The following is a 25,088-nucleotide window of genomic DNA, read 5'->3' as shown; positions in this document are numbered from 1 at the left end:
CCAGTATGAAGATATTTAAAAAAACTCTTTTACAAATGAAATACTTATTTCTAATTTCAATTATTTAGTATATCTACTTATATATTTTTATTGTAAAAAGAAATGAGCAAGGCTTACATATGGGGCTGAACACATGTTAAGGAGTTGCCGCACTTCTTTAGCCACCATTCTCAACTTTTCAAAGTTAACCTGAAACAAGTATACTTTACTTATTACACTTATAAAAAAACAATTTAAAATTTTTTCTATAATTTTCTGTATTTTTTCAAGTACCAATGTGGTAGTTTTGGAAGCACACTTAAAAAAATTTTTTTTTTTCATTTTTAAAACTAATTTTTGTTTCTTGAGAAATCGCTCTTTCAGTTTCATTTGTGGATTGTAAAATCTTAAATTTATTAATAAGTATACACTAGGATGGCAAAGAAAGTAAAGATGAATAATTAGTTTTTTTGTGGATTTTAAAAATTATTCACACTAAAAGGGTTCACTTACTAGGCCTTCCACCTTGGTGTCGTTACCTAGATGAATGAACGTAAGATCCTTTTTCACAACAGGATAAAACGGTATCTAAAAGTTCATCATAGGTAGTATCAACAAAAAACTGTAAACATCTTTTTTTAAATTTCTTAAATGCAACAAACAACAAAGAGAAAATTCTTAAATATAATGTTAAAAAAACAAGACATGTGCAAAATTATTATTTAATACTGCTAGCTATAAAGTTAATCCTTGTTTGTTTTTTAAAAAAATTACAAATATCACACGAAGTCTTATCAAAACCATTTCATACTAATCTCAATAACACATTTGCAAAATATACAAAAGAAACACCATCTAACATTAATTTCCTCACTATAATATTTGCACAGGAAAGCAGATCATTCAAGAATAATTCAACAGAAACTTGATAATTCATTTTTTGAAGAATAAAAAATAAACAAACAAGGAAGGTTTTATCCTAAGAATGGAACTGTCTAGAAATAATTTTATTATTCACATAAACTTTATGCTTATTAACATTTGTTTGTTTATTTCTACTCACCATAGGGGGCTGAGTATGCTCACTGCTTATTAGTGTCCTGTATTTACACATATTTCGAGATGGGTCCATAAGGTCACTCAGATCCTAGAATCAAAGTAAAAATTTAGAAATCTGAGTGAATGAGATAACTGTGGTCTTCATTTAAGGGCCTGATTTTTAATAATAATATCTTTAGCTTTAATGTTCTCAATACTTGGGAAGCCACAAATACAGAAATATCACAATGTTGCTCTAGATACTAAGTTAAAATGGGTGCACACTACCTATACCTTTATCCTCACCTTAAACATTTTGGAATACTTAGATGGCAGCTTCTCCCATGCACACCTCAATCTGGATACTGCTCCATGGTCAAGTCCACTCAGAATAGCAAACATAGAATTGAAGTTTTTACATTCCTTACACTGTCCTGTTGAAGCAGAAGAAACATATTTCATTTTCAAATTATTATTGCCTTGTCAGATTTTTTTTTTTTACATTGTCAACTAAAACAACACTGTAACATGATTTTTTTTTGGGGGTGCTAATCACAACTACACTATCAAAGAGTATTTTATTGTTATTAAAATTTGAATACTTCAAAATAAAATATACAGAATACTGAACTTAGTTCTGTTACATTATACAAAAAAAGTTGTTAATACATCTAAAAATTTAAAAACAGAGGATTAGAACAGTTATGGCACCAGAGCTGTCATATAGATTATGCTAACTTTTAACTCATACATACATGGACAAGGTTACTGAAACCAAACTCCCTACATGCTGATTAACACCTACTTGCTACTTTGATGAATTGTTTAATAATCTTCATCCTTCGCAAGTGATTTGGTTCACTACATACTTCAGTCACTACCCAAAACATCTCTCTGTTGACAAGCTGTGAAAGGTGGTTTGGTATAATTATTGCAAAAAAATAGACTGTTTACTTAGCAAATAAATTATCTTCAAACCACAGTGAGTTACCTACCATATCAAAAGATAAAAGTCAACCTGGTAATGATTGCAGCTAATTAAATATGCTGTTTTCATAAAGATCAGAAGGCACTGTTTCATCAGTTACATACAATGCTAAAAACATCTTAGGTTGTAAACCAAATAATACCTCACAACTTTCTATCAGTTTAGGAAGTTTCATGGGATTGTATTAAAGTTAACAGCTTTTACAATAACAGGCAGATCATTATCATCTACTAAGATCAAATGATTGATTTTACTTGTCCACATTTCAATCAATTTCCTGTAATTCATATACTTTTTGTTCTCATTGTTAGGATAGTAATATTATCTACTGTCATTTATCAATAGCTACATCCTGTAATACTGTATCCTAATACATACCTACGTTATATGGCTCATGCTTTATTGAGAACAAATTATTCTACTTGATAGTCAACTGTAACTGACTAACTGTAAGAGCAATCAAAATAGCCATGTGTGTTATTAAAAAAAAATAAGTTATACATAAAAGTGATAAAGAACATGATTAATTATTATACCACCAGGAAGAACTGTACAAATATGGAACAATAGCATTTAATACACAACTATTAATTACCTCGCCAAACTTTGAAAGCTTTGGTGTTCCATATCTGGATTTGATATCAAACAAGTCATCAATATATTCTGTGGGTTCGATTTGGCAAAAGATGCTGAAGTCTTCCAAAGTAAGCTGGGTGGCTATTTCCACACTGTTTAACTGGAGGAAGTGAACTTGACTCTCTCGGAGGAGTTCCTACAGTTATACAAATAACTACTGAATGTATTCTAGTCTAGACTAGATAACTAAGAAACACTCAGAAAATACTGAATGAGAGGTCTACTCCAATACTGATAAATAACAGTAGTGTATAATGTAATGTTATAACATCACTTTGAGAAGATCTTTATATGAAAGATATAAAACTTCAAAAGAAATGAAATTGCCATATATTTTGTGGAAGCAAGTTCATATTAAAATCATTTTATTAAACTGTTAGATGTTGTTACTTAATAAGTTCTATTAGCTGCCTATCAATCTTGGGACAACAAACTAGTTGAAATTCTAACTAGCAAATTTCAGCCTTTTACTACCATTACTCTTGCAGCTTTAAGCAGCCAAAGTTGCCCAAAAATGAATTCGCCAAAAATACAAAAAAATTACTTAAAAGTTTACAGGGCTGTAATTCAGAAACTATTAGAGATATTGATCTAATCTTTGGCAATATTTCATTATATGGGTAGATGAGCACATTTGAATTTTTTCAAAATCTTGATGATTTGACATGGAACAACCCATCATCAATTTTAAAACAGCTGTTAAAGTGTGAACCAAATTAAGCAAATGAATTATAATTTTTTTTAAAGTTATTTACAAATATATATTCCAAGGGTTCTATCTGCAAAGGTGAAATCATTAAGCTGCAAAGAAAAGTAAGTCATGCACATAAACATATTAAAACATTAAACATAACTCACCCCTGCTAAATCATCAGGTACAAGAGCTTCAGTTGAGGAATTGTTCTTTAAGTAGTAACGACTGCTAAGACCAATACGCTCTGCCAAATTGTGCATCTGATCAGGCAGTCTTCTTTGCTTTATGACACCGCCTTCTCCACAAGTTACCTCACACAAAGAGTATTTGCTAGTGAAGCCATCAAGATAAAAACCTTTATGTTGGAATACTGACTAACAAAAAATTCACAATGGGCTAATGATCATTTTATCTGCTAACCTTTATACTTAACATAACAAATAAAAAAATAAAAGAAAACTGAAAAATTTATTAACAAAAGTTTAACGACTTTAACCATTTCCAGACAGGTAGTGGGCCAAAGGCCACATCATCCTGTTTGTTGACTTGCATTCAATTTTTTTTATTATACTAATACTTTATGAATTTACCTCTCTTAAGCTTGGTATCAAACTATAGATTATAATTCAAATTTTCATATTATACATTACTTAATTTCTTAATTTAAAAGTAAATATTAAACAGAACTAAATATCAATGTGTTGTATCACATGGTATGTTGAGTGCAGCACTAGTTCAAATTTATTGTTTATGAAGTCAAAATCCAAAGTCTACAGTTTCATATGAATTAGGAACTCAAGTTACCAATATTGTTGACAAGCTAGAATATAAAATAAAAACCTTTTATCTTTTCTATTTGTTGAGCTATCACTATATTTAGTGAATCAAACAAAGTGGCCTTTTCTCACCTCTTTCCATTTTTGAAACAGTCCCTTATATATATATATATACTGACTTTTATACATGACACGTGAATAACCAACTGGAAGCTCAGAATGACTCCTAAGTAATTTTTTTTAGCCATTTTCGAATATAATAGCATCCTTTCATTCTTTCAAGACAAACCTCTGAGCTGGTAAGTTGAAACTTAAGTCTGTTTTCAATTTCACATTTTTTTTTAAATATAAATACCACTTGATAAATTATAATAGAATTCTAGGGTACTGATGAAGTAATTTATGAATTTTTTGGTTATTCAAAAGTATATATAAAACCTAAAAGAAAAATAATTTTGTTTCACATCCTCCATGCACAAAATTTCTTAAGGCTTAGCAAGCTAAGGAAAGCAGCAACAAGTACAAAGGTTGTAACTAGAAAAAATAAGTGTGTACATTATTTCTTTATTTACTGCACTATTATTTAAAAAAATAAGGTTAAGAACTTGTTTATAAATAGTAATCATTTATACACACACACAGTTTATAATAATTGAAATGTGACTGTACTTTACAAAATACTAATAAAAAAATAAGCCAAGATAGGTCACTTTGCAAAAACTAATAGCCAGTTTTATATTATTGGATATACTAACAAGAGTGCACATGCAGCAAGTCATTGTAACTTCTGTACTGTTAACCAGGCATGGCTAAAAGGTCATTATAATAAAAATAAATCTATATAAATGTATAATGTTATAAGATTTAAGCTATATAGTCTAAACATTTATGTTTTTGTTTTATAATTTGTAGTCATTCTAGAACAAAAAAGGTATAATTTATATTGCTAATTTTATATGATGATTATGAGGTCAGTCATACTGATTGACCCCATACAGAGATCTGGTATCAAAAATAACATTAAAGGTTTTTATCAAGAAACATTTGATAAAACTATCTGTAAATTACAAGGATTGTGCACATAAAATTTTCTGATGGTTGAAGCACTTTTAATCCTAAAATGAAACTTACTTTGCATGTTGGTTAGGCAACATGCAAAAATAAAAAAAGGCATGAAGAAAACATTGCTTACCAAACCTTAAAACTTAATAAAACAAAAAGTTACATTTTGTATACGAAAGCCACATAATGTTTACTGATAATCTGCCAAATTTCCTGAACATATGATTAGTAATTTAAAAGTAATACCATGAAAACTATACCAAGCACAAAATAGTTATGAGATCGGGCTGAAGGACCTAGTCTGTGCTGAGAGAGTTTTAATTAAGTCACGGTGAATGTGCAGAGTACTCATTAGGCATGTTAATAGTTATAATCTCAATTTGTTGCATGTTCCTTTTACAAAACTATTTTCAGATACTGTTGTTAACTTAAGAATGTACTTACAAAACATCATCTGTTTGGTCAACCAACCTGTGAAATCTCAGTCATAAAAGTTATCTGAATGTTATATGGTGATATTAAGCAATTTAGAGTTCTACTACAATGTTTCAGTTACCAGTACACTGAAGATTATTGTTTGTAGATGAATAACATTAAAACAATCTAATTCCAAAAATACTAGAAATTACAGAACAAAAAAAGCAGTTGGATGCACAAACAGGTTTATTTTTAGTAAAAAAACATTTATTCCCATTTTTTAAAAAGTTGTTAAGCATAAGTAACAGAGAACTTAAGCCCTGTTTGTGAAAAGAAAGCCAAAATTGGTTTTAGCATTGTAAATAAATCAAAAACCTTTCTGGAAATATAAACCTATACCATATCTCCTCAGATCAGTAGTACTAAAATTAATCTCGAATGCAGACCCATTCCTTACCTCCTTTTGTTGGCAATATTGAATTTTATTTGAAATACATTACCTTCTTGAGTTAACAGTACCTAATTTTACCTGAAATATAAACCTATTTCTTACCTTTTCAAGTCAGTAACACACAACTTCGATTTATAAACCTATTTCTTACTTTATTTTATATTAAATATAAACCTACTTCTTACTTCATCAATTCAATTATGCCAAACTCCACCTAAAATATAAACATATTTTTTACTTCCTTGAGTCAGTAATACTGAACTTTACCTGAAATGTAAACTTACCTCTTAACTGCTTGGGCCAGTAAAACTATACCTTACTTGAAATGTAAACCAATTTCTCTTATCTACTCAAAACATTAACATTGAATTATACAAGAAATATGAGCCTACTGCTTACCTGCTTGGATCACTAATGCCAAACTCCCTGAGGGATAACATTACTACTTCTCTGGCAGTAGTCTCCTGTATATAACAAGATTAATTATTGGGTTATGCATTGCACTTCTAGGTATTAATAACTATTGACATCAAACATTAAATCTCCATCCTTTTCAAAACTTAAGTTGTAAGTTTTCAGACAAATTCTCTCTTCATTTATATAATTTAGTTTTATAATAATAAAACTTCTGTAAAAATGCAATATTTATGTACAACACAGAAATGAAGTCTAGCATAACTTCTGACACTTTACTTGAAAGACAGTTATAAACTTTAACCCACAAATGGATCATGTTAATAAGATATAAAGAATAATGTTCATCTTAGAACAACAGATTTTGCTTTTTATAATTTGTATCTGAAGACTGATGCTAAAATGTATTTCACTTTGATAATTTCACCAGTGCTTAGTGAAAATGATTAATGTATATAACATTTAAACAAAAACACATTAGGTGTGAAGAAAAGTGCAGCCAATAAAGGTGTGATTTAAAGGAATAAAATCATAATTGGTGGCTAAACTGGTAGCTAGGCTTATAACACTAATATAAATTTTCAACACATATTGGTCCAATAATCAGCCAGGGTACATTTTTTTTCAACTTTGGGCACAATGATGAGTAAAATAAAATACACAGTCCAGCTAACTAATACAAAATACACAGTTTAGCTAACTAACTAATGAATATATGCTGTAATGTATAGCTCTCAGTTTGGCCACCAATTTTGATTTCATTCCTTTTCTAGATACACTTTTTTTCATACCTAAGGTGTTTTTTGTAAGACATCACAATGTTTGTCAATACATACCAACAAACAACAGCAAGTGATGCTCAACAGTATCCAACATTTGCTTTAGGATAGCAACCTTATTATTTGGAACAGAACTAAATTTCACAGAACCAACCAGATTCTCTAAAATATATGGTGGTAGCTTTTACTCTTTAAAATAGTGTTAATAGTTCCTTTAAAGTAATACCATGGAATTTAGACTCAGTGTTTCTTTCCATTATCTGTATGCAATAGGCATGGCTGTATCAAGCATCATTATTTACACTAATTCCTTAAGTTAATATTATATGACACTGAACACTCTTTAATTAGGATAATTTCATAAAACTTAGCAAATGCATGCTTAAAAGTTAATGACGAATAATAACTGTTTGCCCATATTGTTTCTTTTGAAACCAATAATTATGTATTTGCAGATTTACCTTACAGTTCTGATGCTCCAAATCAGCTGTCTTTAACCTCAAAACAGTCCACTTTTAAAAGAGTAAGGATGTAAAGCTCTAATAAAATGTTTAGACCTATGGTTCATGTGTGCAAAAAAAAATCGTAGTCAAAAGTGAGCTGTTTTTGTTGAATGACTTTGCACATGTGGCTTATATTTAGAACAAATTTAACATTTAATTAACTTTTAGTCAGCCAGGCAGTACTTTTTTATTCAACTTGGGACATAATGGTGGGTAAATCTTTTAGCCCCAAAATGGATCATGTTAATAAGATATAAAGGAGAATGTCAAGTAAATAAAAACTCCATACTTTCAGTGCAAATAAAAAAAAGGAAAAATTTAATCACAACTGGAGATCTTACATCTCATAAAAGACATGTCAGATTTGTTGACTTGCATTCAAAATGTTATTAATCTACACTTTGATTCCAAACTTACTGGTATAAATTGTTAAAACAGAACTAGCAGCATCCAAGTTCAAAGGTCATAGCTATAAGAGGGAATTGTTTGCTTCACTTCTTTATTTATTGTTCTATATTTTAAAAATATTGAATAGTAGTAATCTATATACATATATAATGTATAATAATTGAAATGTGACTTGATATCACAACACATTAGTCCACTAAAGCACATCCTAGATTGGGAAAACTAAAGGTAAATTTTACATTACTGAGTATATAAGAAAAAGTGCATGTTTATCGAGCCAATGCAAATCATGTAATGTTATCTAGGTGTAACTGGAAGGTCAATACAATAAAACATAACAAATACATATATTACTGTGACACTTAAGCTATTTGAACATTTGTATTTTAGTGTTATAATATATAATCACTCTAACATGAAAAAAGCATAATTGGTATTCATTTCCTAATTTTTCTTTTATGATGGTTATTAGGTTGGTGAAAGGACAGACTCCACAGAGTTAGGGTATAGAAAATAACAAAATATAGAGATTTACTGAAAATAAACATCTAGAATGTAGTTAGAAGGTTTTGCAAATTATATGTGAGATTTTTGGTATTAAGAATAGTTTTTTAATCATAACATCAAATCACTTGTATCAAAAGTTATAATGTGAATACTTAGTGTGTGAAAATGTGTTGATTAACTCATGTATATTTTATCAAGCTCATTATGGGATTAATGGATTACCTTGAAATTTGGTATGTGAAGTAAAGGTCTAGTACAGCAGTGAAAATATGAGAATTTAAATTATCACAGTTTAAGCTATAAAAAGTGGAAACTCACTAAACTATGACCTTTTTAATAACACACAGTGCATCCTGCAGATTGTTTTGACTGCATAACCCAGTACTATGCTATACAATACTTTTGTAAAGCTAGCTGTAGATTTAAAATTATTTGTATAGAAGAGGCTGGTAAATACACAAAATAATTTTAACAGAGGTAAGGACACAGATACACACACAAACACAAAGAAAAGGCTTTATAAACAAATACACACAAATTAAATACAGATATAAAAATACAAAAAAAATTCTATACAAATGAATACAGTTTACAAATGAAAACATAAAAATAAATTAAACAATACTGGACATGTATTATGAGGAAATACACAAACAAATAAAAACACATAAGATAAGCACAGCCACTGAACAGGCACACAAACAAATGAAAAGAGCAAAATATTACACACACCTTATGAATAAGTAAATATTTGAAAGTTTGATCTGCTCTGTACACTTTAAGCACATGCTCAGGAAAATCTGGTCTTAGCTCTGGTTCGTAATAAGCTGATAAAGATGCCAGATCTGGGTTGCTGTGGCTATGATAAAGGGAGCCACTTCCAGAAGATCGTTTAGGAGACACTGCCCTTGTCCTACGGTGATTTGTTGAACAATTACTGCTCCCACTGCGTAAGGAATATAAACTATCATCGGAACTGTTCAGTTGAGATTCACTGGAATGGAAAATAAACACTACACTTTAAAGCAGCTAAAAAAGTAAGTTGAAAATAAACAATATAATTTAATTAAAACTTGCATATGCTTTAAAATAACTTACTAACAACATTATTCAAATGACAAGGTTAAAGAAGTACTTAAATGCAATCACGTTTAACCAAAGTTTATGTGAATATACATGCAATACTACACAAGTTCAGATAAACTAAATACTTAAATACATTAAAATACAGCAACTAGTTACAGGTAATGTAAATAACTTACTTAACTCAATGTGATAACAAACAATTTTCTCACCTATTGCCAGATTTATGCATGATATTCATTTTTGCAAGTGCTTTTTTGATTTTCCCTCGATTACTGAGAGTCTTGAACCCTTTTTTCTCTTGCTTACCATCACCAGCAGGACCAGACGAAGTTCTCAGACACTGGGGTGGAGGTGAATTTGGAGGTTGGAGTAATGCACTCACTCCAAGCTCTATGGGAATAACCATTTCTCCCCAGTCAAAATGTGAAGATAACCTAGCCCTAGGATCAGACTGCAAACGAGCAATTTCTGAAACTTTTCTTCCTCGTTGACGGGGGGAATTCTCAGGTGTATTGAGCATTTCTTTAAAAGCTTGAGAGAATTAAAAAAAAGGTTGGATTCAACAAATTTCTCTTATAAAGTTAGGTATGTTCAGGGGTGAAATTCTGCCAGTGGTCACTGATACTAAATATTGAAACTTATTTTTCGAAGATCGTACTAGTACTTATTTGAATTGATTTGCTGTTTTTTAGATTTACATTTTAATTTATTTTTCATTTTCAAAGATAGGTACATTTTACCCATCTGAGTACCTCTCTCTCTCTCTTTTTTTATAATTACACCTCTGGGTATATTTATTATCAATTTCATTTTAATTTAATAAATATCATACAAAAAACAATTTGATATGATACTCCAGTGTTATTGTAAAAGACAGTCAAAGTGATGCATTTCAACTATTCTTGTAAAGTATTTAAAGTGAAGTATGAAAAATAAGTTATCTCACTTCAAAAAGAAATGAACTGTTGAAATACATTATTCATCAAACAATTAGTACACCTAAATAAAATATGAATATTTTTAGCCAGTATCTTCTAATCTTGTAAAAATATTAAAATCACTGACTTTTACAAATAAAACTGTAAGATATGGTACAAAACCAAATCAATCTCACCTAAAAGATTGGATCTGACAGTAATTGAAAGATGTGTTGTCCCTCGTAAGATTTCCAGAGCTCGAGCATGGCTAACATGTTCAAAACTCTGTCCATTGACTTCAAGAATCTATAAATTATTTAATTATTTTAAAAGAGAATTCTTAGTTGAATTGTAACCAAAAACATAAGAAAACAATTGTCAAATAAAACACTTTTTTAAAGAACAGCAAGAAAAAACAAAATCACAACTATTTCACTTAGGGTTAAAACTTGTGATTAAAATCATGTAAACTGTCAACTGTTTCTTAATGCTTCCAATTTATGTGATGTTTTCCATAAACATTAGGTCTACTGTTTAATAATGCTTTACCAGCTTTCAGGTAATGAAATTCTTGAAAAAATTCACTGTCAATTAATATTCTAACAACAGAAAATATTTCTAATGTTTTTACATTAAACTATATTCATATAATTCATCCCTTTAACAACACCCAACTTAGTAAAATTCTTTACAATCACCCTTTCCAATGTTCCCATATCTATTTCTATCACTTAATATGTACGAACCTGGTCACCTCTTCGTAAACCCACATCTTCTGCTTTAGAGCCTTTGTTAACCTTAGAGATAAAAATTCCAAATCCTCGCTCATAGCCACCAAGAATAGAGAAGTGAAGGACATCATCTCGTGTAGAGCGAGCCAAAGTTATTGTTCTACTACGAGCCTTAGTGGCACAAGCAATATTAAGTAAACGTAACTGACTTTGCATTTTCTGGAAAAAATAATTAAACATGTTATGCATCTCTCATGCTAATTTTAAATATTAAAAGCTTTGCAATGTTTATTACAAGTCTACTAAATTCTGTTAAGGTACACTTAATATATTAAAAGTTAATTGTATGTAAATTATAATGAGTACAAATAGTTGTGAGGTCAGTCCAATGGACAGAATCAGTGTTGATAGAGTTTTTATATGCATATTACTCAATACAATGCATTATTAACTATATAGCTTTCTACACAGATTTGTATGTTAAGATACAAATAAAATCCTAAAGTAACAATTTTGCCTGAATTACCTCTTGTTCAAGAACAGATTCAAACTTCTCAAGGAATTCCATCATATCTGCATCCATCTCAAAATCTGGGAAATGGTAATTAATCCACAGGAGAACAACTCTAGTCACCTAAGATTTATTCAAAAATGGCATTACTGCTGTTTTTATGATTAACTGATATAGATATCCTACCAATATCAGAACAATTCCAACACAAACTTTATTTAAATGACAGAGGACAGGGTATACTTCACACAAAAATTCACTTTAAGGAGAATAAGTTAAGAATCATTCATTTCAATATTTCTTAAAATAGAATTTATGAAAGAGAACTATCATTTTTTTTAATCTTCAGAGAAACTTTAAAGTTAGAGGTAAATTGAAGGGAAAACAATTTTAAAATAATAAACATAAATAACAAACTTATAGCATTATACCCACCATTAAGCTATACAAGGAAAAACATTTATTATATAAAAAGGAAAAAGACTTAAAAAATGAAATATATAATTTTTCTTCATAATTTATTTCCCACTTCAAAATATTTATTCATAAGACACTAATAAAGAAAGCAAAAGTGCAAAACAATGCCTCACTTTGTCTCTCAGCTGATGATCTTTAAACCAAGACAGAAGATTATTTGCAACCACCAAAGGAGAAGAAATAAAGGTTCTATGTGTCAGCAGGAAATCTTCTACATAGCTGGGATCTAGAGTATTTTCTTCCACTAGTTGAGCCATTAGACTTTCAGATGTCCCCTATATCAGAATAAGGAAAAAACTAATTTTTATCTAGTTTCACATGCAAAACATAGTGACATCCAAACAAGAAATGTTTGATTTTGCATTAGGTGTGAGGCAATAAGATATACTTGTACAAGTATAAAAAATGGATAATCTTTATTTAGCTGCCTATATTATAAATCTAATATAAAACAGAGAATTTTAGATGACATACACAAGTCAATAACAATTGAGAGTTAAAACACATTTCAATTTTTTAAACATAGTACTGTAGAGTACATTACAGATGCCCACAAATTTTTAAAATAATGTGACACATTTTAAATGCTCTTTATTTCAATTTAAAGGTGTTTAAGTAACCTTTCCATAACCATCTGTTACACTTTTTAGTGAAACACAAGATACTAATAAGAATAATGTATCATGAAACCCACCCTTGCATGTTTCTAAACAGTGTTATTTTAAACACTGAATCTCAAGAATTAAATATTCAAGTTATTTTGTTCAATAATACAGCAGAGGGTTTTTCACTTTTTGTCATTTATGAAATTTCAAATCTTCAGTTTACTTAATACTGAACAGTAGACTTCTGAATCCCCTTTTTTTTTTCCTATTTGAACAATTATGACAGCAATGACAGGGAGTAAATCTTATTAAATCTGCCTGTTCAATCTGAAGAGAATCTATTTGAAAAAAAATAGTATGATTTCAAAATCATAGGTTTTAGCCTCCCAAAGGTCATTAATGTAATTAACTCCATAAGCAGTTCTTCCATCACAGAACCTTCACTTTCACTAATGATCTGAGGATATCACATTTCTAACTGGTTCATCAAAGAGAAAGCTCTGTTTGGGCAAATTTCTTTAATATTTAAATATTTAGTGTATTAGAAACTTCAAATGTCTGGAAAACTGTGAAACTAATGTGATATTTATTGTGATTAGTTCAATATTATTATTATTATTTTTAGTGACAATATAGTGCTTCCAGAAATGATTAACATTATGACACTGTACATAATACAGGAACATTAAAAAAGAAGAAGGTATAAACAAATATAACAACACAAACACTTTACTGTGATTAACACAGTTGACTTGAAGTGGTATACTCTATTATTATAAAAGTTTCCAAGCATAAAATCAAAAAATTATGCTAAACGATAAACACAGCTAATTTTGTCACTTTCAGTGTAAGTGAAAGCTATGATACCTTCTCCTAAAAGATATGCTTGTGTGTTAATTTACACATTACATTACGTTAATGATTTTTCTTCAATTTTTTCTGCATGTGATCAAAAACATTTCATTAGTCATGTGCAAGACACCAATATTTAAATTGTATCATGTTTGATTGCTTTATTTAACCAGCAGTTTTTAAATGTGAAATATGACTTTTCAAAAACATTTATTGGGTTTTGTTTCAATTTTGAAAACTCTTCCTTCGCAAATGGTAAATTTCTAATAAATCTGTCAGGTTTACAAATTTCACATATACCTACCCTAATGACCACATGACCCTGACAACTTCCTCCATCCAAGATCCTTCGTTCTGTTACAAGGATAACTTGACCATCTTCTTCATGTTTTTTAGTGTTCTCTTCCCCCTGATGGAGAATTTTGTGATAATCACTCTGAGCAATACAAACAAACTGACAGTCATCCACTTTAGTACGCATTGTTCCCTGATGATACATTTTCTCTGTTGTAGCAGTTATTCCAAAGCTGCAACAAATAAATAAAAGTTCACAACTGAAGGTTTTCCTTGAATTTTAACAAAACAACTGGAAAAAAAATTTTTTTTTCAAGGTTTATCAAAATAAATGGTTTTTTTCATTTATTTTTTCTTAGGAAGTAATTAATCTCCACTAACAACTCTTAATTTTATGTCTTCCTCAAAAATCAATCTTTGTGAACACTAACAAATGATTCTTGACTGTTTTCTGCTTTTCTCAAAGAGTAATTAATCTCTGGTAAAATTGAAAGCATGTAATTCTTTTTTCTTTGGTAACTACCTGTCTCCAAAATGCAACTCCTGAATGTTCCCATCTGGAAGTTCAACTTCCACTTGCCCATTAACAATGACAGACCAAGAATCAAGTTCCTCTCCATCATTCATCACAACTGTCCCAGCTTTCTCAACAACAGCAAACACCATTACTGCACACAGTGCTCTTCTTACTGCTAAAGTCATGTTAGCAAAAGCCTATTTAACAAAAAATAACAAAAACATTCTTAAACTTCATGACATCAATACTTTTGATATACGTTTTAGTACTTTAAAGCATATATGAAATTTTCTTTTACTTTTAAATCAGTCAAGTGGATAAGGTAAGTGTGATTCTAGATGTGACAGTTCTTATTTAAATACAAAAGGTTTAACTTGATGTTTCTTTGAAGCAATATTTTTCATGATAAATTAATGAAAACATGTTAAATTCTTTTTATTTTTAAAAACAGAATGAAGAAGTTACAATTATTATGGTAGAATTTCACAAAATACAAAGTATTATTGAATAGACATGGATTTTCCATGCATTAAAAAATAGCAATATAAAAGTGTTTGCATACATTTACAGAAGTTAATATTAAACCAACGAACAAATTCACATTTAAAGGTTTTATTTCCAGCTGTTTACCAAAATACAAATAAAACTGACTGGTAAGTGTTGCACGAGCTCTAATAAAACTTCAATATCATCATCCGTCCTTTCCGAGGAGTCCTTTTCAAGACATTCTCGCACAGTGTCTCTCACAGTCAGACTCTACAAACAATTCAAATCAGAAACAGTTTGAGCTAACCTGACAAAAAAATCCACATATGCACAAACACACTTTCTGTCTATTGTTGAATCCATGCCTACAAATAACTTGCAGGAATAACTGGTCTTGGAAACTGAGTACATCACTGCATTATTCATGAAAATATTATATGTTACCAAGAAAGATAACCAAGATTCTTTTCACACAAGGCAACCTCTATAAGTCAGCTTCCTAACAAGTATATTAATTTTAATTTACTCTATCTTACAAAAGCACTAGAGAGAATTATTTGAAATATATGTTGCAAGGATAGGCTTAATGTTCTTGTATCATGAAGTTGTTGTTTCTGTATACCAAAAAATGATCATGATTTTATTGCACCACAACTATATTCTCATGTTCATGCATTTTAATGAAATACTTAACTTATCAGCAGACTTATCATATACAGTTAAAAGTAAAATCTCACTGAAAATCTAACTTTTGAAATCTTAAATGCATTTGTATAGAACAGGAATGACAAAGTATGATTATGCTTGACTGCAAGGAAATTCCTAAGGTAGATGGTGTTAAAAACTGTCTTCAAAGTTTTTTTTCACTTCACTTAAAAGTTTAGGTTTAGTTAAAAGCAATACAAATTTTGGACCACAAAAGGTTATCTAAAGTGCTAAGGTTTGAGATGATAACAAGCCTTTATAGTGAAATTAAACAGGAAATAACTACATTGACAAACAAATATTGCAGTTTAATTTAAATCCAAGATGAAAGACTATTGAAGCAGCTCACAAAACCTCACAAAATGTGATCTGATTAACGATGATAAAGTCAGTAAAAACATTATAGAAAAATAAAAACAACTGAGTGACAGGTATAATTATTTTAGGTTTCATGTTTAGTGTAATGCAACTTTAATGCAAATATGACTAGAAAAATAAATATCCTGATCAGTTTCTGGCCATTTGGCAAAACTTACAGCACATTTAGATTTAATTTCTGAACACCAAACACTGTAATTACAATGCCATTTTTTTCTATTTTTCTGAAGATATAACATTAGTAATAGCCTTATTTTCAGAGTAGTTTTTTTTAAAACAACTTACTACAGTTTTATTGAAACAATGTTACATACGTATTATGTACGAACATATAAAAGTGGATAAATTTTCAGTTTCTTAGACAGTAAAACATTGCCAGATATGCTTTCATAAATATTATAATTCTACCCAGTGAGGTTTGAAAAAAAATGTTAGATTCATTCACTAGAATAAATATACTAACATCAATTAACTCAGCTAGATCCTCCTCATCATCAGAATCCACAGCACTTTCCATAAGACCTGAAAGGTCCACTTCCTGGTCCTCCAGCGAGGACTGCACTGATTGCATGGTATCGGATCCTGAATAGGCTGAAGAAGTATCACTGCCATGAGAGCTTCGGTTAGATTTGAGCAAAGTTTCACCTCTGTGTAAGATGGTTTGCACTGGCTGATATTCAGATAACTATATGAGTAAGGAATTTTTTTTTCACATAAATTAACAATGTTTGAAGTAAAAAGAAAAAAAGAAGCTTTGTTTCTATAAGAAAACCATTTAAATATCTCAAATTGGAATAATGTGAAAATACCTTTTTAGAATATAATCTTGATAAGCTCCAGAAAAGCAACAAACGCATCAAGCGTCATCATATTAACAACGTTTCTACAAAAATAAATAGCTTGTTCTTAATATTTAAATAACATTGAATAATTAATCTTAAACATATAAACAATTTCTAGCTGTAAAATATATTTTTTGTACTGTTTTATAAAGCATCTTGAAGGTGTAGAGAGAGCAATCTATACAGTAGACATAAGTGAAAATTAAGGTTGTACAGAATGTATTCTTATAATGTTCTATCCTAATCTATAATTTTGTATTCATAATGAATGTAGAAATATTTAGTGAATAATAGAAAATATATATTTTTAGCAAAAAGGTAACTGTGCTTTTTGGAAGGAACATGTGATTAAGAATTCTCTTCTTAGGATACATTTACTTCTGCAGTGCAATGGTTCAAAACCATTTGAGGTGAATTGACACACAACCACGGCAATTATGAACCAAGTACATCACCAGAAATTAGAACTCACCCTTAGACAACTAATTTAGAGCAGTACTAAACCACTTCTATTTCTAAATATTTTATAATATGGGAAATGCAAAAGTCTCACTAAAATGTGGTATTATTCAACTATAATGAGTTTGTTTTTCTCTCTTTTAATTTATCAAAAAATCAACTTTTATTCCTGTTTATGCTATTATTATTTTTTTATTTCAACTGTCATAGAAGTATTGTTTGAACAGTATCATGCACGTTATTTTTGGCATGCTGTTCTAGATTACCCAGTGCTATTTTATTACAAGTTGCAGATTTTATAGTAAGTAATATTTGTATTTAGAATAAATATAATGTTTCAATCATGGGTGTGATCGTTCTCAAATACATAAGTGTTCAAAATATCCTTCCTGTTCTAAATAAATATTACTGTAAAATCGTAACTTGTAATAAAATATACTTGATCAGTATGTAAGTCCGAAACAAAACTATTAATTCAATATTATTGTTTCTTTTAAATCTTGTAGTTTTAATCTTTATTTATGTTAATAGAAGTGTGACAATTCCTTATTTCATGTGACTAACATATACATACATGTGAGCAAAATCAGGGTTACCAAAGTCTATGACATTCGTGCATAAGTAACACAGGGAAAAAATGCGCGTGCTGCCAAGTTTCCACGTGACAGGGGACACAGTACAGACCCACAGGGTGTATGACAAACAGTGAAATATAGTAAACTTAGCACGCTCGTTTGTGACCAGATTTCTGGGAAACATCCAACTTCTCTCGGGCTTCTAGTCTAAATACTGTCTTGAGGCAATTTTGTATACAGCTACTGGCAACAAAGATCGCACTTTTAAAACTTTTTTAGATCAACACGTACAGTTTCGCCGAGATCTTTCTATTAAGTTTTAATGTATATATATTTAAAATTAACATAACTAGTGTCTTAAAATTTTAAAGAATTTCAGCTATTCCACTTTAACATTAGGGACATTTTATACAATATATTTTCTAATTGTTCAAAGCTTTCTCAGGTTCTGAATTTACACATTACAAAAACATGTAAAATAGTCAATTGTCGAATGACGACAGCATCTTAATAAATGTGCACCCCAGGAGACTCACGCGATTTACTGGAAATCCTGCCTATTCGTGTAAACTTGGAAAATGTAGTCACCAAATCCCTATTCACAGTATGGAAATTTTCCTAATGATGATATATTACTCAGGGCGTACGTATTTTTCTGAAAATATAGGCACATTACATATTTATAATCATCACAAAAGTTTTTCCATAAAAGACGTCTGAATTAAAATCCGTTTACTATACACTGGATGTATTCTTCACACATGAAATTTGTTTTTTTTTTTTTTATGGGGCTAGATTTAACCATAAAGCTCGTTGAAAATTTGGGGTAATCTTTTATTTATATGTATTAGTGTTCGAAGTAACAGTCCTCTGAAAAATGGCATTTTCACAGAAATCAAATTACTAAATAATAAGAAAAAGAAAAGATCCATCCTGTTACAATAAAAGTTCGAAAATGAAAAAAAAAGTTTCCCCTTGTAGGGAACAAAATAAGAAACTTCTCTAGTAACAGAGAAAGCTGAACGAGAAATATTTCTCCTATAATAAACATAATCTCTCTCTCTCTCTCTCTCTCTCTGGTATTTGGGTATATTTATTTGTATACCCAGGAGGGTCAGGTACACTAGACCTCTTCCTCCTTCCATGACTTTGTTGGAGTGGCCAGATTAATATATTTCGAGTAAATACTGAATGGCTGGAGTGATATCATAAATTTAGTCAGGTCCTTTTCAGGACAATGTCCATTTATATTGTTCTTTGATTTTTTTTTTATTTTTTAAATAAGTCTAGAACATAAATGGCCTGTTTTATTTTAGCTCTATTCTATTATTACTATCATTATTATTATTTTAAATGATGTTATCTTAATGATCTAATGTATAAATTTAACGGGGAGAGGTGTTCAGGTTTCTTTTCATCATATATGCAATATCTGTCTAGTTCGCATAATAACTCATTTTTTTCGCCAATTTTTATCAAAATATTTTATTGTACTATGTCGAAGTCTATCTGGTATTGTTTGTGTGTTTGAGTAATTATGCATGAATTTTGATGAAGTGGTTTTAGGTACTCTGTATGCTGATGTAATTAGTGTATTCTGTAATGTTTGGAGTTGGTTTGTATTTGTTTTACACTTACATTGATCCATGTAGGAGCTGCATAGTCTCTTGCAGGTCTAATGTGTGTCTTGTATATTTTAATGATGTTTTCTGGTGTTGTTCCGTAGTTTTTACCAGTTAGACTCCTAATAAACATAATAACTGCATGTTTGTTTTGAATTTCGCGCAAAGCTACACGAGGACTACAGGCGCTAGCGGTCCCTAATTTAGCAGTGTGAGACTAGAGGGAAAGAAGCTAGTCATCACCACCCACCGCCAACTCTTGGACTATTCTTTTACCAACAAACAGTGGGATTGATCGTCACATTATAACGCCCCAACGGCTGAAAGGGCAAGTATGTTTGGTGTGACGGGGATTCGAACTCGCGACCCTCAGATTACGAGACAAGTGCCTTAACCATCTGGCCGAAGAACTGTAACAAATTGAATCAGATATAGCAAAATGTTGTTGTTTTTAATCAGTGGTACATATTAAAAAGCTTGTTTATTTTATTTACAACGTTTCACTAGGTTTACCTAGCATTATAAAGTGGCATACATAAACTGAAGCTAACAGAATTTGATTTAAAAAGCGCGAGAATTTATAACAATTTACTAGTAATATCTACAAACAAACTACTGAACCAATTGTAAACAATACTGAAATTTATCAATGAACTGCCAAATTCAAATTTAATAAAACTTTCAGGCCTAAGTTGAAGTCAAGAAACTCGTTTTATGCATGAGAGAGAAGGGAATGCATATTAAAATGCATATACATTAACATCTTTATATTTGTTAAGAATAGAGTTACGTTGTATTTATTAATAGGGCTTTTTTATTTTCCGTCTGTTAATGTACTGTACTTTCATGTGAATTTTATACTCTCTGGCTGTTTTCAGCCAGATATTTTTGATAGCTAGCATAAGATAAGTCTGGGATGAACTGTAAAACACAAGTAACAGATATATTTGAAAGAATCATCATCTGTGACAACTTGTGGGTTATTTTCAAAAGAATCAATAACAAAGTGAAGTGATGTTTCTGTTGAAATGAGAAAACTAAACAAATATTTCTGTTTTTACACAAACGACGGAACATTAAACTTTTATTGTTTGTGAAAAAAAGATTATGTGAACACTTATCAATCTATCATGTGTCAATATCTAACAATGAACATAAAATAAATCGTGTGTTTATACATTCTGACTAGCACACGAGTACGCATATATAAACACAGCCCTTGTTTGCTCTCACAGTTGTAAATCTAACTTACAAACACAACAAGGTAACAGAGGTTCTTCACGAAATAATCAATTTAGTTATAATGTATCAGACTTTAGTTTATTCGTATGTGTGTATTTAGGAGTGATTTAAGAAAACTCACACAAAATATTACATCATTTAATATCTTACATACGAGTTATTTCTTTTCTTCTCTCTCCAGAAAATTACATGAATGACTACAGAAATTAAAAACTTTATAAATTCGTTCATCTGGAAGAGAGGGATGATATAAAAAGTTCCTTCCATTTTTCTGCAGCCATATTTGCAACTGATGGTAAATTAAAGATGAGACAGAGAGCATCATAATTCAGGGTTATGTGAAGTAATACCTGTAAGTGATGGTGAGACTGGTGATCTACTACGTCAGTGCCGTCCATGTGTAATCGACGAGAACGAGGTTCCACAGATACCTCGTCCTGTTCGAGAGCGAGTAGTTTTTCCAGGTTCATGGTAGTACAGGACTGTCGCTGACCAGGCCGCATCAGCTGGACATCCGGATAATCAACCTGGAATAACATCAGGAGAAAACAGGGATAATAAGTGCTACACTGTCGAGTGTCAATTACTCCTAACCTCCAGAGAAACTCTCGAAAGTCACCACAACTGATAAAGGAGTTGCATAATTGGTATACATTAAAGAAAATAAAATGGTTCAGATTCCTGAAAACGGCCTTTTTCTCAGATTACATGCACACAAACAATCGTAGCGAGTTCCTGACTTTTGGACCTAAACTTGTACTTTCTTGCGCAGCCAGGTCAAAGACCCTTAGGTTAAGAAAAAGCCACTCTTTCTACTTTACAGCCATAAGTCAAACGAAAGGCAGTCAGATCGCAGCACCCTCCATGCTTTGTTATGGGCTATCTATACTCTGCCCACCACAGGTAACGAAACTCAGTTTCCAGTATTTAAGTGCGCAGACATATCGTTGTGTCATTAGAGAGGGGGGATTATATGCAACTACTATAAGTCGAAGCTGGAATTTTGGACTTCCTATACTGCAGCCTGGCACATTTCTGATAGGTAAAACACTGTCCACAACACTAAACTCATGAGAAGGTTAACAAAATCCAACATCAATTAATTCATTTTTCGGAAAAATTCTTAACTTAACAGGACTTTAAATTTTCTATAGTTAAATAGTTTCGCACTTACAACAACAACTGGAATTGACAGATGCTAAAATTTTAAAAGCTAACTTACACAGGTGTAGAAACCTGCGCACTTCTGCTATAAAGATAGAATGAAGACCGAAACATTTCCGGTAAGAAAAGTCATGCCCTGTTTCCCTTTGGTAAAATAACAAGAAAGACAACACACCTGACTTGCACACACACACACACACACAACAAAATAACTGCGGTGTGCAAGAAAGAATTTCGTCTTTCCTCTTTTATTTTTTCTCGCAAAAATATTAGGTAATAATTCATGTAGCAAAAACATACTATAATACCAAAGAGATCATGGCCAAAAAAGCATTTCACAGAAGTTTGAGTACTGGTGTTATGAGTTCTGCATGTTTGAACTGGATGAATATAGCGCAATTATAAACTTTAGGTATCATCTGAAAGTAAATCAATACATTACTCTTTCCACGGTCAGAATTTTAGATTTTCCTGGAAAAAGAGAAAATCGCAAAATTTAACAAAAGATATAGACTTTCGTATTTGATTCACGAAAGGTGCTAAAAGTCACATGTCACTGTGTTCAGTTTTTTTTAGTTTTTTGTTTTAAATGAAAGTACGCCCATGTGGCCCTTTGGAATAGAGATAACGGCCGCAACAAAGACAACACTAAATATTGTGCAAAAGGAGTAACCTTCAACTCAACAGCAATTTAAAATAAAACAAACAAAATTTTGGATAACAAATACAACTAAAGTGGGAAGATAAAAAATGTTAAGAAGATGAGTTTAAGTCGCCCGTTAAGTACAAACAAAGCAGCGCTGGTCTGATGAATGGCTATCTGTGTGTGACGGTCACTAGACTTCTATTCGCCTATAAATTCACGTATTAGGTCTGTAAATCAGAAGATCCAAGATTCGAGTTGCGATATGCTACCGAACTGGATCTGCACATTCAACTTAGATAGTCAGCCTTGCTTTTCAATTAAGAATAATCGCATAAGCGATGGTGTTGATGATTGATTACTTTCATTTTGTTCTGTAGTTTTAGATTAGGGATGGTTGTGGTTCAATCTTGGAGTTTCTGGCCATGTATTAGGTTCAGTTCAGGTTGTAAATACCAACAACTGTAATCACCCATGTAACTACAATACTCATTTTTCTTAATTATCGTGATCGAATAATGGAAAAAGAAGAAAGTCCACACAAACATGATTAAACACTATTCTAATTTCTAACATCTGTCTGACAAATATTATTTTAAAAGAATTCAAATTTGTGATCATCTCTGGCTAGTGTTTAAGACTTTTTTTTAGAGTCGTTTGTTAATCTAAGTATAATTTTTCCATGCTATATATTGCACTTCAGTTTCCTTCAGATGTGATTCGCTTTTACCTATGACACTGACCTATGCAAATGCCATAAAAAATGTCTTATTACTTCATTCATAGACTGGGCGCTTGTAAAAGTTATAGCCTGTACGGATGTTTTCAATGACACAAATTTTCATATTAAAGAATGGTACACCAATAATTATACCTAACAGTAGTATAATATTTCAGTTTAATACACATAAGCATATGTTAATATAATTTAAAGATAGCGACTAGCAGAGAGCCAATGAGTTTTAGTGTTGCAATCACTTGTTAAGTATTAAGTGTGGAGTGACTAACGTTAGGACCACCACGTAATCATACATACCGTATTTTCCGGTTAATAAGCCGAATCGCCGAATAAGCCGAGGCCAATTTTCAGCTCTGAAAATGAGGGTTTTTGCTTATTACCGCCCAATAAGCCGAAGCCATTTTTAAGAAGTGACAAGTTTCTTCAAAATGATTTCTTAGTCTCGTTTCAGCGTCAGCATGCATGTTGTGTGTGATCATTGGCGTTCTGTAGTAAAGCAAAACGTGTCGTATTGAGACAGAGATGGAATCAATATGTCATTCGTTATTGGCTCCACTCACTGTAATTAGGTAACCAATGAAATTCCACAAACAACGTTTCACTGTAGTCTTAACTTGCTTTGCTGATGGGACAAAATTACCGCCTATGGTAATTTTCAAAAGAAAATCATTTCCTAAGAAGAAGAAATTTCCGAAAGGAGTGATCGGCCAATAAGCCGACCCCCAAAAATCAGGTCCAAAATTTAGGGCCAGAAATTCGGCTTATTAGGCGGAAAATACGGTACATTGAAACGTCTGTTTTTATAAGTCACAGAAAGTTTAATAAAACGGCAAGTTTTTGTTTGATAATGATGTACTCGACCACTTATCCAGTTACACAATATGTCTATAGCTATTATCTATATCAGTGAGAAGTACAAAAAACGCATTCATCATACATAACAAAAAGCATTTCATATGGATAACTAGGCCCAGGCGAGATACCTGATTGCAAGGTAAACAAAATGAAACAAAGTTCTAATTGGCGTTTCAAACACAGACAATTTAATGAATTGTTTAAAGCACCAAAGCACGCAACTGTTAAGCTTCGCGTGTTGATACATTCTACTTAGCGTTCGAGTAATATAGATCAATGGTGGGAAAACCCACTTTATTAATTAACTTTCGAATTCCGTTGACTTAAACGATAGCACCATGTACTTTACGTATAGGGAAATCAAGATATAAGCATACACTCCATTAAATCACCTCAATTTCAACGATTTCTTAAAACATCATCAAGACATATTAATATTTTTAGAATTATTTCAAAAATATTTTTCCAAAGTCCATAACAATCTCATTATTTGACACTTATGTATACAAATACGAGTGCTGAGCTTGGCTTTTGTAAATATAAATTCTGGACTTTATTTTGCCACAAAAGTTGTTCCCACGGAATGCTATTAAATTGGATAACATATCGTATTACACTGAATACGGCTAAGTTATGAAAACACCAGTCTTTTTTTTTTTTCGTAATTAATATAGCTTTTCTTTTTCATTGAATTCAGTTACCTAATAACAACACATAAGGCACATTCAAATATAAC

The 25,088-nt window shown here is 30.9% G+C and overlaps 1 protein-coding gene across 27 annotated transcripts in view; it reads right to left on the bottom strand.

The window, feature by feature from the left end:
• Positions 1 to 25,088, bottom strand: part of LOC143229404 (rap guanine nucleotide exchange factor 2-like) — a 171,031-nt gene that overhangs the window by 7,304 nt on the left and 138,639 nt on the right. For 23 of the 27 annotated variants that reach the window (XM_076461689.1, XM_076461688.1, XM_076461696.1 and 20 more), the window contains 19 exons: positions 21,302 to 21,478; positions 16,675 to 16,896; positions 15,294 to 15,398; positions 14,649 to 14,839; positions 14,136 to 14,358; positions 12,488 to 12,649; positions 11,913 to 12,020; positions 11,402 to 11,605; positions 10,853 to 10,961; positions 9,948 to 10,269; positions 9,385 to 9,646; positions 6,441 to 6,505; positions 3,500 to 3,665; positions 2,601 to 2,777; positions 1,823 to 1,922; positions 1,324 to 1,451; positions 1,043 to 1,126; positions 493 to 567; positions 118 to 189 (listed from right to left, as the gene is read on the bottom strand). In XM_076461689.1, the coding sequence (XP_076317804.1) occupies positions 118 to 189; positions 493 to 567; positions 1,043 to 1,126; positions 1,324 to 1,451; positions 1,823 to 1,922; positions 2,601 to 2,777; positions 3,500 to 3,665; positions 6,441 to 6,505; positions 9,385 to 9,646; positions 9,948 to 10,269; positions 10,853 to 10,961; positions 11,402 to 11,605; positions 11,913 to 12,020; positions 12,488 to 12,649; positions 14,136 to 14,358; positions 14,649 to 14,839; positions 15,294 to 15,398; positions 16,675 to 16,896; positions 21,302 to 21,478 (2,952 nt within the window). Of the gene's footprint in view, positions 1 to 117; positions 190 to 492; positions 568 to 1,042; positions 1,127 to 1,323; positions 1,452 to 1,822; positions 1,923 to 2,600; positions 2,778 to 3,499; positions 3,666 to 6,440; positions 6,506 to 9,384; positions 9,647 to 9,947; positions 10,270 to 10,852; positions 10,962 to 11,401; positions 11,606 to 11,912; positions 12,021 to 12,487; positions 12,650 to 14,135; positions 14,359 to 14,648; positions 14,840 to 15,293; positions 15,399 to 16,674; positions 16,897 to 21,301; positions 21,479 to 23,794; positions 23,983 to 25,088 lie in introns of those variants that run through there. The other 4 variants (XM_076461694.1, XM_076461708.1, XM_076461713.1 and 1 more) reach the window with 2 other exon arrangements.

Source organism: Tachypleus tridentatus, chromosome 10 (genome assembly GCF_004210375.1).
Source record: "Tachypleus tridentatus isolate NWPU-2018 chromosome 10, ASM421037v1, whole genome shotgun sequence".
NCBI classification, from domain to species: domain Eukaryota; kingdom Metazoa; phylum Arthropoda; class Merostomata; order Xiphosura; family Limulidae; genus Tachypleus; species Tachypleus tridentatus.
Note: the sequence above shows the minus strand (reverse complement) of the source record. Positions and strands in the feature narration are given on the sequence as shown.